Raw genomic sequence first — 14,066 nt, 5'->3', positions numbered from 1 at the left:
GTCGCCCCTTTTAAGACGAAGGTGGGGGCCCTCCCCAAACTCTCGTTTCCCCTTTAAGGACGGGTTTGAAACCCCACCCCTCGTGGGCGTTGCCCTTTTAATGGGCGGTCGTCGGGGGGACCCCCACCCGTTAGTGCAACGTTAGGGGCCACTCCTTCTTAAGGGGGGAGGGTCCGGGCATGCGCCCCCTCCTCAATAAAGGGCAATGCCCCAAACCGCCAGCGGTGACGTCATTGTGTGAGGGAGGGGGCGTGGTCTTGGGCGGTGACGTCACTCCAGCGGTCCCCCCGTTGTTTAAGGGGCACTGTCCCGCCCGGGGGGGGAGCTGGGGGGGGGCTCCTTCGGCGCTTCCGCGGCCGCTCCGGATCCTGCCCAGCCCCGCGGGGGGGGGGCGCGGCGTGACGTCAGCACGGTGACGTAACACCGGGGGGGAGGCGGAAATACGCCCCAAAATCCCCCCCAACCTTCCCCCCCTAGAAAAAAACTCCGGCCCCCCCCCAACATGGCGGCGGCCGCGGGGGGCGGGGTCTCGCCGGGGGGCGGAGCCACGCTGGAGGAGGAATGCGAAGTTGTGCGCGTGCGCGTCAAGGTGAGGGGGCGCGGCCGTTGGATTGGTGAGCGGGGTCATCTCGAAGGGGCGGGGACTTCGCGGTGGACGGGGTGGGGATGGTGCTGCATGGGTCACGTGGGCCCGGTTGTCCAATCAGAATCGCGGGGGCGTGGCCGTGTTCTTGGCGGGAGGGGGTCTCCCTTCGACCAATCAGGAGCTTTGAGGGCGTGGCCTCGAAGTGGGGGAACCTGCGGGAGATTTTCCCGTCGCGCAGGTCACGTGGTGTGGGTTGACCAATCAGAGGCGTTGGGGGCGTGACCACGGAGAATCAAACCGGCGGAAATTATTTCTGCCGCTGGGGTCATGTGGGTGGCGGCAGCCAATCAGCGTCGCGCGTTTGGGCGGGAAGCATGCGCCGTTGCCATGGTGACGGGGCCGTGCTGCCGTGAGGGGCCGGGGGGCTCTGGGACCCCCTGGGCCCTCCCTGACGCTCCCCCCACAGAAGAGCGAGGGGCAGCAGCCCCCCGAGTTCCGCTCCTTCGCCGTGGACCCCCAGATCACGTCGCTGGACGTGCTGCAGCACATCCTGGCCCGGGCCTTCGACCTGCAGGGGTGAGACCTCTGGGACCCCTGCACTGAGCACCCCCGACTGCCCCAAACCCCCCCCCAGACACACCCGGGACCCCCCAGGACCTCCCTGAACACACCTGGGACCCCTCAGACACACCTGGGGCCCCCCCAGACATACCTGGACACGCCCTAGGAACATCTGTGACCCTGTTGGACCCCCTTGGGACCCCCCCCTCAGGACCTCCCTTGACACACCTGGGACCCCCTTGGACGTGCCTGGGACCCCCCAGAGCAACGTATGACCCCCCCCAGACACACCTGGGACCCCCCTGGACACACCTGGGACCCCCCCAGACACACCTGGGACCCCCCTGGACACACCTGGGACAGCCCCAGACACACCTGGGACCCCCTTGGGCACATCTATGACCCCCTCAGCCTCCCCCAGCCATGGCTGGGACGGTCCCAAGCACACCTGGGACCCCCTTGGACACACCTGGGACCCCCCAGCCACACCTGCCCCCTCAGGTGACCCCCCCCCTTTTGTTCCCCCCCCCCACCCAGGAAGAAAAGCTTCTCGCTGAGTTTCGCTGCCCGGGACGGGCAGGGCCAGGACACCTTTGTGCCCCTGCTGAGTGACAGTGACCTGGTGACGGCTTTTACCTGGGCCAGGCCCATCCTGAGGCTGCGCCTGGACGTCAGGAACCCCCCCGAGAGTGAGTGACACACCTGGGGGGGGCGGGAAACACACCTGGGACACATCTGGGGCGGGTAGAACACACACCTTTACCTGGGCATGAGGAACCCCCCTGAGAGTGGGTCACACACTGGGGGAGGACCTGGGACACACCTGGGGGGGAAAACACCCCTGGGACACACCTGGGACACACCTGGGGGGGAAAACACACCTGGGACACACCTGGGGGGGAAAACACCCCTGGGACACCCCTGGGACACACCTGGGGGGGAAAACACACCTGGGACAGGACCTGGGACACACCTGGGGGGGAAAACACCCCTGGGACACACCTGAGACACACACACACCTAGTTTCAGTTGCTTGGGTGGGTGCCCAGGTGCCCAGGTGGGTGCCCAGGTGCCCAGGTGGGTGCCCAGGTGGGGGCTCAGGTGCCCTGTCCCCTGCCAGGCCCGCTGCTGGAGGACTGGGACATCATCAGCTCCCGGGAGGTTGGGGTGGCTCAGGGGGCTCCCAGGTGTCTGGGGTTAATCCCAGGTGCCAGGTGGATGTCCCAGGTGCCCAGGTGGGTGCCCAGGTGGGGTCTCAGGTGCCCTGTCCCCGTGCCAGGCCCGCTGCTGGAGGACTGGGACATCATCAGCCCGCGGGAGGTGGCGGCGGCCGAGCCGGTGCCGGAGCGTCGGTCGCTGCTGGCGGCGGCTCTGCCCTTCACACAGGCCCTGCTGGCACAGGTGAGGCTCACCTGGCACACCTGGGGCGCACCTGGGGGTGGGGGGGTCATACCTGGCATGGAGGGGGAGGGTGGGGGTCATCCCTGGCACAGGTGGGGCACCTGGCACAGGTGGGGCACACCTGGGGGGGGGGATGGAGAACGGGGCACACTTGGCACAAGTGAGACTTGGCATGGGTAGTACACACCTGGGGGGAAGAGTTCACCTGGCACAGGTGGGGCACACCTGGGTGCTGGGGGGAGGGTGGGGGGCACACCTGGCACAGGTGGGGCACACCTGGGTGCTGGGGGGAGGGTGGGGGGCACACCTGGCACAGGTGGGGCACACCTGGGTGGTGGTGGGATGCTGGGGGTCACACCTGGCAAGGGTGGGGGTCACACCTGGCAAGGGTGGGGGTCACACCTGGCAAGGGTGGGGCACACCTGGATGCTGGGGGGAGGGTGGGGGACACACCTGGCACAGGTGGGGCACATCTGGGCACTGGGGGGAGGGTGGGGGTCACACCTGGCACAGGTGGGGCACACCTGGGTGCTGAGGGGGGGCTTGGGGCCCCCCTGCTGAGAGCTCACACTGTCCCCCTGGGCACCCCAGTGCCCTCCCTGTCCCCTCCCAGTCCCCTCCCAGTGCCGCCAGTGACCCCCCCAGTCCCCTCCCAGTGTCCCCCAGTGCCACGTTCCCCGTTCCCACAGGTGGGCCGGACCCTGGCCCGGGCACAGGCGGCCCTGGCGTGGCCCGAGGGGTCCCCCCCGAGCCCCCCGTCGCCGCCCCCGCCCTGCGCCCCCCTGAGCGACGCCGACCTGCGAACGTACCTGGGCCCGGGGGGGCGGCTGCTGCGGCCCCACGACCTGCGCCTGCACGTCTTCCACGGCGGCGTCGAGCCCGGCCTGCGCAAGGTGGGACCCCTGGGACACCCCTGAGACCCCCCTGACCCACCTGACCTATAGCTGAGACCCTTTGACTCATCTGAGCCCCCCTGACGCCCCCTGGCTCACCTGAGCCCCCCTTTACCAGTGTCCCTCCCTCCCTCCCCCCAGAGTTGTTGTGGCGTTACCTGCTGAACGTGTTCCCTGTCGGTCTCCCCGACTCACCTGAGCCCCCCTGACCCACCTGACCCACCTGAGCCCCCCTTACCTGTGTCCCTCCCTCCCCCCAGAGTTGTTGTGGTGTTACCTGCTGAACGTGTTCCCTGGTGGTCCCCCTGACCCACCTGAGCCCCCCTTACCTGTGTCCCTCCCCCCCCCGACCCACCTGAGCCCCCCTTACCTGTGTCCCTCCCCCCAGAGTTGTTGTGGCGTTGCCTGCTGAACGTGTTCCCTGGTGGTCCCCCTGACTCACCTGAGCCCCCCTGACCCACCTGACCCACCTGACCCCCCTTTCCCTGTCCCCCCCCAGGTGTTGTGGCGTTACCTGCTGAACGTGTTCCCAGGAGGTCTCTCTGACCCCCCTGGGGTCTCTGAGCCCCCCTTACCTGTGTCCCTGTCCCCCCCCCCAGGTGGTGTGGCATTACCTGCTGAACATGTTCTTTGGTGGTCCCCCTGACTCACCTGAGCCCCCCTTACCTGTGTCCCTGTCCCCACCCAGGTGGTGTGGCGTTACCTGCTGAACGTGTTCCCTCTGTCACCCCCTGACCCACCTGACCCCCCTGACCCACCTGAGCCCCCCTGACCCCCCTGACCCCCCTTTCCCTGTCCCCCCCCAGGTGGTGTGACGTTACCTGCTGACCGTGTTCCCTCTGTCACCCCCTGACCCACCTGAGCCCCCCTGACCCCCCTGACCCACCTGAGCCCCCCTGACCCCCCTTTCCCTGTCCCCCCCCAGGTGGTGTGGCGTTACCTGCTGAACGTGTTCCCGGCGGGTCTCTCCGGCCAGGAGCGCCTGTCCCACCTGCGCCGCAAGGCGGGCGAGTACCGGGCGCTGAAGGCGGCCCTGCGCGCCCGCGCCGCGCCCGCCGAGCTGGCCCAGGTGGGCGCCGCCGTGCGCAAGGACGTGGTGCGGACCGACCGCGCCCACCCCTACTTCGGGGGGCCCGAGGAGGGGCACCCGCACCTGCTGGCGCTGCAGGAGCTGCTGACGGCCTTCGCGCTGGCCCACCCGCGCCTCTCCTACTGCCAGGGCATGTCGGACGTGGCGGCGCCGCTGCTGGCCGTGCTGGACGACGAGGCCCAGGCCTACCTGTGCTTCTGCTCCCTCATGCGCCGCCTGCGCCCGCGCTTCCGCCCGGGGGGCCGCGGGCTGGCCCGGGCCTTCGCCCACCTGCGGCGGCTGCTGCGGCGCGCCGACCCCCCGTTCTGGGCCTTCCTGGCGGCGCGGGGGGCCCACGACCTGCTCTTCTGCTACCGCTGGCTCCTGCTGGAGCTCAAGCGCGAGTTCGCCTTCGAGGACGCCCTGCGGGTGCTGGAGGTCACCTGGAGCTCGCTGCCCCCCGCCCCGCCCCCGCCCCCCGCGGGGGTCCCGCTCCTGGGGGCGCCCCTGGGACCCCGGCGCGCCCGCCGGGCGCTGAGGGAGCGCCGGGCCCTGCGGCCCAGACCCCCCCGCGGCAGGAGGAGGAGGAGGAGGGAGGGGGAGGAACGAGGAGGGGAGGGGGGAGGCGGAGCGGTGGGGGGGCCAGGGGGGGCTGAGAGCGCTGGTGGTGGCACTGAGGGTCCTGAGGATGTCCCCGAGGGCTCCAGTGATGTCCCTGAGGGTACCAAGGACGTCCCTGAGGGTCCCAAGAGCTCCAGTGACATCCCCGAGGGTCCCGAGAGCTCCAGTGACGTCCCTGAGGGTACCAAGGACATCCCTGAGGGTCCCAAGAGCTCCAGTGACGTCCTTGAGGATCCCAAGGACGTCCCTGAGGGTCCCAAGAGCTCCAGTGATGTCCAAGATGGTTCCAAAGCCCCCACAGGTGTCCCAAAGGGTCCCAAGAGCTCCAAGAACATCCAGGAGGGTCCTGAGAACTCCGCAAACATCCCAGAGAGTCCCAGGGACGTCCAGGAGGGTCCCAAGAGCTCCAGGAACGTCCAGGAGCGTCCCAAGAGCTCCAGAAATGTCCCCAAGGGTTCCAAGAGCTCCAGGCACGTCCCCAAGGGTTCCAAGAGCCCCAAAGACCCCGATGGCTCCAAGGACACGGCTCGAGGTCCTGGTGGTCCCAGGAAGGTCGAGGAAGGCACCGACGCCCTTGAGATCGACCGACAGCCCAACTTCTCGGGGGGGGTTGGAGAAGAACCCGGGGGGGGACGTGGTGACCCCAGGAAGAGAGGCAATGACTCTAAAGAGGGACAGGGTGACTTTGGGCAACGTGATGACCCCAAAGAGGGACACGGTGACACCAAAGGTGGACACGACCCCAGAGATGGACACAGTGACCCCAGAGAGGGACACAATGACCCCAGAGATGGACACAGTGACCCCAGAGAGGGGCACAGTGACCCCAGAGAGGGGCACAGTGACCCCAGAGAGGGACACAATGACCCCAGAGAGGGACACAATGACCCCAGAGAGGGACACAGTGACCCCAGAGAGGGACATGATGACCTCAAAGAGCGACACAACCCCAGAGAAGGCCCTGATGACCCCAAAGGGGGACGTGGTGATCTCAAAGAGGGACACGACCCCAGAGAAGGACACAGTGACCCCAGAGAGGGACACGATGACCTTGGACAACGTGACGACCCCAGGAAGAGACGCGATGACCCCAAAGAGGGACACAGGGACCCCAGAGATGGACACAACGACCCCAGAGAAGGACACAATGACCCCAGAGACGGACACGACCCCAGAGACGGACACGACCCCAGAGACGGACACGACCCCAGAGAGGACCGCGATGACCCCAGAGAGGACCGCGATGACCCCGTAGAGCTTCACGGCGACCCCACGGAGGACCCCGACGCCCACCCCGACCCCACCGCTGAAGACCCCTGGGGCGGCTGCTGGGCCTGGGAGGACTCCGGCTCCTCCTCCTCCTCCTCCTCCTCCTCCTCCTCCTGCTCCTCCTCCTCCTCCGACGAAGAGCTGGGGGTGGAGGACGACGGGGCGCCGCTGCCGCCGCCGGAGGAGCTGGGCCAGGGGAACCCCTTCCTGCTGTTCGTGTGCCTGGCCATGCTGCTGGAGCAGCGCGACGCCGTCATGGCGCGCGCCGGCGACTACAACGAGGTGGCCATGCACTTCGACCGCCTCGTGCGCCGCCACCACCTGCCCCGCGTCCTGCGCCGCGCCAAGGCCCTCTTCGCCGGCTACCTCGAGGGCTGGGGGGGAGCCCCCGCCGCCGGGCCCCCCTAGGACCCGCCGCGGGGACGCCGCCGGGAGCTCGGGGCCACCGTCAGGAGCTCGGGGCCACCACGAGGAACTCAAGGTCTTCTCCGGGGGGGGTCACTGGGGGTGACTTTGTAGGACAGCGTGGAGACCCCGTAAAACATCTCCAGGGGACTCTGAGGAGCCCAAGGACACCATGAGGAGCTCAAGGTCTTTGGGGATCCCTTGGACACTGTGGGACTTGTAGGACAATGTGGAGACCCCGTAAAACATCTCCAGGGGACCCTGAGGACACCATCAGGAGCCCAAGGCCACCACGAGGAGCCCAAGGCCACCATCAGGAGCTCAAGGCCACCACGAGGAACTCAAGGTCTTTGGGGACGCCTCGGTCGCTGGGGGGACTTGTAGGACAATGTGGAGACCCCATAAAACATCTCCAGGGGACCCTGAGGACACCACGAGGAGCCCAAGGCCACCACGAGGAGCTCAAGATCTTCTTTGGGGACCCCTCAGTCACTGGGGGGACTTGTAGAACAACTTGGAGTCCCCATAAAATGTGTGGGACCCCCCAGGCATCGTGTGGGGACTTGTAGGGCTTCTTTGGGGACTTCGAGGCCACCGCAAGGAAAACAAGGTGCTCACACCATGGGGACCTCCAGGTCTTTGGAGACCCCTCGGGTCTGTAGGACAAAGGGACTCGTAGGACAATATGGAGACCCCATAAAACGTCTTCAGGGCACCCCCAAGGGCTTCTTTGGGGACCCCAAAGCCACCGCGAGGACCCCGAGGCCACCACGAGAACTTCTGGGCCGTCTTTAGCAAAGGACAACGTCAGGACCCCGTAAAACATCTCCAGGGGACCCCGAGGACATTGTAGGGACCCCAAGGACCCCCCCCCAGGGACATGTGGGTTCTCTTTGGGGACCCCGAGGCCACCACGAGGAGCTCCCACCATATGGGAACTTCCAGGTCTTCTTTGGGGACCCCCTTGGTCACCGGGGGAATTCGTAGGTCAAGGGGAGACCCCAAGGACATTGTAGGGACCCCAAGGGCAGTGTGGGGTCTGTAGGACAAGGGGAGACCCCCTAAAACATCTCCAGGGGACCCCAAGGACATTGTAGGGACTCCAGGGTCACCGTGGGGTCTGTAGGACAAGGGGAGACCCCCTAAAACATCTCCAGGGGACCCCGAGGCCACCCTGGGACCCCAAAGACCCCCCGTGGGGACACGGGGCTTCCTCTTTGGGGACCCCGAGGCCACCCTGGGGACCCCCCGGATCTTTGGGGGGGGCACGGGGGGGGTCCCAGAGGCCCCCAAAAGCCCCCTCAGGGACCCCCAGACCCTCCCCAGGGACCCCCAGAGCCCCCCCAGTACGGCCCAGTTCAGCCCAGTGCCTCCCCCCTGGGTTCTCCATCACTGCGGGACATCCCAGTACAGACCAGTATGGACCAGTACAACATCCCGGCTGGGAACTCCCGGATCTGCGTTGCCTTTGGCTGCACCAGTACGGACCAGTACGGACCAGTATGGCAGCCAAACTGGGATCATGCCTTGACATGGCCTTCAGCTGTCCCAGTATGGACCAGTATGGACCAGTACGGACCAGTATGGCAGCCAAACTGGGATCATGCCTTGACATGGCCTTCAGCTGTCCCAGTATGGACCAGTACGGACCAGTACGGCAGCCAAACTGGGAGCTCTTCACCCGCATGGCCTTGTGTTCTCTGGACCAGTATGGACCAGTATGGACCAGTACAGCGTCTTGCCCGGCATCTCTCCACCCATGGGGGCTTGTGTCCTCCCAGTACAGACCAGTATGGACCAGTATGGACCAGTACAGCGTCTTGCCCAGGAACTCTTCACCTGCACAGCCTTCTGTCCTCCCAGTACGGACCAGTATGGACCAGTATGGACCAGTACAGCGTCTTGCCCAGGAACTCTTCACCTGCACAGCCTTCTGTCCTCCCAGTACGGACCAGTATGGACCAGTATGGACCAGTACAGCATCTCACCTGGGAAGTCTTCACCTGCATGGCCTTCTGTGCTCCCAGTATGGACCAGTACAGACCAGTACGGACCAGTATAAACCAGTACAGCGTCTCAGCCGGGATCCCTTCACCCACGTGGCCTTGCGTGCTCCCAGTATGGACCAGTACGGACCAGTACGGACCAGTATGGACCGGTAGGGTGCCCTGCCTGGGACGCTGATGCACCTTCGGGTTCTCCCAGTATGGACCAGTACAGCCCAGTTCCTGCCTCCCCCCCTTATTTATTGTCCCTTCCTGGGGGGGGGTGTCCCAGATGTGTCTGGGGGTCCCAGGGGGTCCCAGGTGTGTTTGGGGGGGTCCCAGGTGTATTTGGGGGGGGGTCCCAGGTGTATTTGGGGGGGGGGGTCCCAGGTGTATTTGGGGTGTCCAGGGGGGTCCCAGGTGGTTTTGGGGGCTCCCAAGAGGGTCCCGGGTGTGTCCATGGGGATTTTGGGGGCTCCCAAGGGGGTCCCAGGTGTGTCTGGGGGGTCCCAGGGGGCTCCCTGGTGGTTTTGGGGGGGTCCCAGATGTGTCTGGGGGGGGTCCCAGGGTGGTCCCAGGTGGTTTTGGGGGGTCCCAGGTGGTTTTGGGGGGGTCTCAGGGTGGTCCCAGGTGGTTTTGGGGGGTCCCAGGTGTATTTTGGGGGGTCCTGGGGGGTCCCAGGTGTGTCTGAGGGGTCCTGGGGGGTCCCTGAGGTGCCGAAAACGTGAATAAACCTGAAATGTCCGTGACTGGTCTGGTCCCAGTATGGACTGGGAAGGGGGGGGGAGGCTCCCAGTATGGACTGGGGAGGGACTGGGGAGCTCCCAGTATGGACTGGGAAGGGATTATTGTTCCCAGTATGAACTGGGGAGCTCCCGGGACGGACTGGGCGGGGCCGGGAAGGGGGAGGGGCCGGGAGGGGGTGGGCGGGGCCGGCACTGGGATTTTCCCAGCGTTCCCAGTTTACTCCCAGTGCTGCCTGTGTTGGCCGAGGGTACTCCCAGTGCCCCCAGTTCCCTTCCCAGTGCCCCCGGTTCCCTTCCCAGTGCCCCCGGTTCCCCTCCCAGTGCCCCCAGTTCCCTTCCCAGTGCCCCCGGTTCCCTTCCCAGTGCCCCCGGTTCCCCTCCCAGTGCCCCCGGTTCCCCTCCCAGTGCCCCCAGTTCCCTTCCCAGTCTCTCCCAATAACCCCAGTTCCCCTTCCCAGCCCCTCCCAGTCCCCCAGTCCCCCTCCCAGACTCCCCAGATCCTCTTCTCAGTCCCTCCCAGTTCCCCCAGTTCCCCTTCCCAGTCACTCCCACTGCCCCCAGTCCCCCTCCCAGTGCCCCCCCATCCCTCCCAGTTACCCCAGCTCCCCTCCCAGTCCCTCCCAGTTACCTCAGCCCCCCTCCCAGTCCCTCCCAGTTACCCCAGCCCCCCTCCCAGACCCTCCCCGTGCTCCCCCATCCCTTCCCAGTCCCTCCCAGTGCCCCCAATTCTTCCTCCCAATCACCCCTGTTCCCTTCCTGGTCACCCCCCATCCCTCCCAGTGCCCCCCCATCCCTCCCCAGTCCCTCCCAGTACTCCCCCATCCCTCCCAGTTACCCCAGCCCCCCTCCCAGTCCCTCCCAGTGCCCACAATTCTCCCTTCCAGTTCCCCCAGTTCCCCTCCCAGTGCCCCCCCATTCCTCCCCAGTCCCTCCCAGTGCCCCCCCATCCCTCCCCAGTTCCTCCCAGTCCCCTCCCATCCCTCCCAGTTACCCCACCCCCCCTCCCAGTCCCTCCCAGTCCCTCCCAGTCCGGAGGTGACGTCCCCCCTCCCCCCTTGGGGCCCTTTGGGTGCTTCCGCCCGGAAGAGTCTCGGGGGCACCCAGAGCTCGGGGGGGGCCAGGGCGGGTTTTGGGGGGTCCCAGGAATTGGGGGGAGGTCCCAGGAATTGGGGGGAGGTCCCAGGAATTGGGGAGGGGTCCCAGGAATTGGGGGGAGGTCCCAGGAATTAGGGGAGGTCCCAGGAATTGGGGAGGGGTCCCAGGAATTGGGGAAGGGTCCCAGGAATTAGGGAGGGGTCCCAGGAATTGGGGGGAGGTCCCAGGAATTGGGGAGGGGTCCCAGGAATTGGGGAGGGGTCCCGGGATGAGTCGGGGGAGTCGCCAGGGGGGTGAAAACGTCCCCTCGGAGCTTCTGGAGGAGCAGGAAAACCTGCGGCTCTTCGAGCTCCTGGGCAGGAAATGTGTGGTGAGTGACTGGGGGGGGGGGATTTTTGGGGGGCTGGGGGGGATTTGGGAGGGATTTGGGAGGGATTTGGTGGAATGGGGGGGATTTGGGGAGGATTTGGGGGGATTTGAGGGGTCTGTGTGGGAATTGGGGAGGATTTGGGGGGGCTGGGGGGGATTTGGGGAGGATTTGGGGGCATTTGGGGATGATTTGGGGAGGCTGGGGGGGATTTGGGGAGGATTTGGGGGCATTTGGGGAGGATTTGGGGAGGCTGGGGGGGATTTGGGGAGGCTGGGGGGGATTTGGGGGGGATTTGGGGAGGCTGGGGGGGATTTGGGGGGGATTTGGGGAGGCTGGGGGGGATTTGGGGAGGATTTGGGGAGGCTGAGGGGGATTTGGGGAGGATTTGAGGGGTCTGTGTGGGAATTGGGGAGGATTTGGGGGGGCTGGGGGGGATTTGGGGGGGATTTGGGGGAGATTTAGGGGTGCCTGGGGGAGTCTAAAGGGGCCTAAGGGGAATTTTCCAGGGGCTGGGGGGATTTAGGGAGGATGTGGGAGGGATTTGGGGGGGATCTGAGGGGATCTGAAGGGGCCTAGAGGGGATTTGGGGGGGGGTCTGAAGGGGCCTAGAGGGGATTTGGGGAGGATTTGGGGGGTCTAGGGGGGAAATTGGAGAGGATTTGGGAGGGCTGGGGGGGATTTGGGGGGATCTGAAGGGGCCTAAGGGGGCTTTGGGGGGGGCTGGGGGGGATTTTGGGGGGATCTGGAGAGGCCTGGGAGGGACCTGAGAGGGTTTGGGGGGGGGGGGGATTTGGAGGTATTTGGGGGTCCCTTGGGGGGAGTTAAGCTGCTTTGGGGATCTCTGGGGGGGTGTTTGGGGGGGGGTTGAGGTGCTTTGAGGGTCTCTGGGGGGGTGTTTGGGGGTCTCTGGGGGGGTTTGGGGGTCTCTGGGGGGGTTTGAGGTGCTTTGGGGGTCTCTGGGGGGGTGTTTGGGGGTCTCTGGGGGGGTTAAGGTGCTTTGGGGATCTCTGGGGGGGGTGTTTAGGGGGTCTTTGGGGGTTTTGAGGGTCTCTGGGGGGGTGTTTGGGGGGTCTCTGGGGGGTTAAGGTGCTTTGGGGGTCTCTGGGGGGGTGTTTAGGGGATCTCTGGGGGTGTTTGGGGGTCTCGGGGGGGGGGTTAAGGTGCTTTGGGGGTCTCTGGGGGGTGTTTAGGGGGTCTCTGGGGGGGTTTGGGGGTCTCTGGGGGGGTTTGAGGTGCTTTGGGGGTCTCTGGGGGTGGCATTTGGGGGTTCTCCAGGGGTCCCAACCCTCCTTGTCCCCCCCAGACTTTGGCCACAGCGGTGACCCAGCTGGTGGTGGCCGAGCCGGGGGGGGTCCCCGGGGGGGGGTCCCTGCCGGGGGGTCCCCGGGGGGGGGTCCCGGGGGGCTCCTGGACCCTGCGGGGCTGCGGCGTCGCCTGCCTGGTGCGGGACAGCGCCCGGCGCTCCTACTTCATCCGCCTCTACAGGTCCACGTGAGTGGGGGGGGGGGGCCCAAAAATGGGAGGGGGGGTCCCCAAAATACAGGGGGGTCCCCAAAACCCGGGGGGGTCCCCAAAACCCGGGGGGGTCCCTAAAACCCGGGGGGTTGGTCCAGGACAGCGCCCGGCACTCCTGCTTCATCCGCCTCTACAGGGTCCACGTGAGTCAGGGGGGGGCCCAAAAATGGGGGGGGTGTCCCCAAAATACAGGGGGGTCCCCAGAATCCAGGGGGGGGTCCCTAAAACCCGGGGGGGTTGGTCTGGGACAGCGCCCGGCGCTCCTGCTTCATCCGCCTCTACAGGGTCCACGTGAGTGACGGGGGGTCCCAAAAATGGGGGGAGGTCCCAGAAATCGGGAGGGGGTCCCCAAAACCCGAGGGGGGGTCCCCAAAACCCAGAGAGGGTCCCTAAAACCCGGGGGGGTTGGTCCGGGACAGCGCCCGGCGCTCCTGCTTCATCCACCTCTACAGGATCCATGTGAGTGAGGGGGGGTCCCAAGAATGGGAGGGGGGTCCCTAAAACCCGGGGGGGTCCCTGAAACCCAGGGGGGGTCCCTAAAACCCGGGGGGGGTCCCTAAAACCCGGGGGGGTTGGTCTGGGACAGCGCCCGGCGCTCCTGCTTCATCCGCCTCTACAGGGTCCACGTGAGTCAGGGGGGGGCCCAAAAATGGGAGGGGGTGTCCCTAAAACGTGGGGGGGTCCCCAAAACCCAGGGGGGTCCCTAAAACCCAGGGGGGCCCCTAAAACCCGGGGGGGTTGGTCTGGGGGGGAACCAGAGGGGGTTGGTCCAGGACAGCCCCCGGCGCTCCTGCTTCATCCGACTCTACGGGATCCGAGTGAGGGGGGGGTCCCAAAAATGGGAGGGGGGGTCCCAAAAATGGGGGGGGGGGGTCCCTAAACCCCGGGGGGGCTGGTCTGGGACAGCCCCTGATCCTCCAGTTCCATCCTTATCTCCCGCCTGCCTGGGAGGTGGGGAGGGGGGGTCCTTAAAATGGGGGGAGGGGGTTGGGTCCCTGGGGGGGTTTTGGGGCTCTCGGGGGGTCTCTGGGTGCCCCCCCAGCCCCCCCTTTGCCCCCCTAGGCCGGGGGTCTGTGGTGGGAGCAGGAGCTGGGGGGAATATGGGGGTGGGGTCCTTGGGGGTCTCTCAGCGTCAGGGGGTCTCGGGGGTCCCTGGGGGGGGCTTGGGGGGTTTTGGGGGTCCCTGGGATTTGGGGGGGTCTTGGGAGGTCTCTGGGTGCCCCCCCCAGCCCCCCCCTTTGCCCCCCCAGGCCGGGGTGCTGTGGTGGGAGGAGGAGCTTGGGGGGGGGGATGGGCTACAAGGCCCCCCACCCCCTTCTTCCACACCTTCCTCAGCCACGTGAGTGGGCGGAGCCTGAGGGGGCGGGGCCGCGAGGGGGGGAGGGGCCACGGGAGGGGCTGGGCCACGGATGAAAGGGGAGGGGCAGCTCCAGCGTGGGGGTGGGGCTTAGGGGCAGTGGGCAGGGCTATGGGGTGTGGGAGGGGCTAATATATGGGTGTGGCTGTGGGCGGGGCTTATGGACTGAGAATATGTGGGCGGGGCTGGGAGG

At 66.7% G+C, this 14,066-nt stretch overlaps 2 protein-coding genes and 1 long non-coding RNA gene across 6 annotated transcripts; 2 read left to right on the top strand and 1 right to left on the bottom strand.

Annotated features, from left to right (window-relative positions):
* The first annotated feature begins 330 nt into the window (after positions 1 to 330).
* On the top strand, positions 331 to 8,482 carry TBC1D25 (TBC1 domain family member 25). 4 transcript variants are annotated; one of them, XM_051775783.1, is made up of 8 exons: positions 331 to 589; positions 1,053 to 1,162; positions 1,685 to 1,836; positions 2,427 to 2,548; positions 3,238 to 3,441; positions 4,367 to 5,887; positions 6,137 to 6,181; positions 6,320 to 8,482. In XM_051775783.1, the coding sequence occupies exons 1-8, from the start codon at positions 503 to 505 to the stop codon at positions 6,806 to 6,808; spliced, it is 2,730 nt and encodes a 909-aa protein (XP_051631743.1). In that variant the 5' UTR covers positions 331 to 502; the 3' UTR covers positions 6,809 to 8,482. The 4 variants fall into 4 exon arrangements, 3 of the variants coding, with proteins under 3 accessions (XP_051631743.1, XP_051631742.1, XP_051631741.1); XR_007902021.1 differs by having other exon boundaries at positions 4,367 to 6,991; positions 7,112 to 8,482; XM_051775782.1 differs by having other exon boundaries at positions 4,367 to 4,510; positions 4,661 to 8,482.
* LOC127465322 (uncharacterized) lies at positions 8,472 to 8,952 on the bottom strand. Its single transcript, XR_007902022.1, has 3 exons — positions 8,901 to 8,952; positions 8,672 to 8,808; positions 8,472 to 8,579 (listed from the first exon to the last, which is right to left on the bottom strand). It is a non-coding gene; the product is annotated as an uncharacterized LOC127465322 (long non-coding RNA).
* Positions 8,953 to 10,781: 1,829 nt separating this feature from the next.
* Positions 10,782 to 12,496, top strand: LOC127465323 (actin nucleation-promoting factor WAS-like). Its single transcript, XM_051775785.1, has 3 exons — positions 10,782 to 10,811; positions 10,852 to 11,001; positions 12,305 to 12,496. The coding sequence occupies exons 2-3, from the start codon at positions 10,900 to 10,902 to the stop codon at positions 12,494 to 12,496; spliced, it is 294 nt and encodes a 97-aa protein (XP_051631745.1). The 5' UTR covers positions 10,782 to 10,811; positions 10,852 to 10,899.
* Positions 12,497 to 14,066: the final 1,570 nt, after the last annotated feature.

The sequence above is a fragment of the Manacus candei genome, unplaced genomic scaffold (genome assembly GCF_025592945.1).
Source record: "Manacus candei isolate 608988 ecotype Guabito, Panama unplaced genomic scaffold, ASM2559294v1 h1tg000364l, whole genome shotgun sequence".
NCBI lineage: Eukaryota > Metazoa > Chordata > Aves > Passeriformes > Pipridae > Manacus > Manacus candei.
This window is presented reverse-complemented; position numbering and strand designations above follow the sequence as displayed.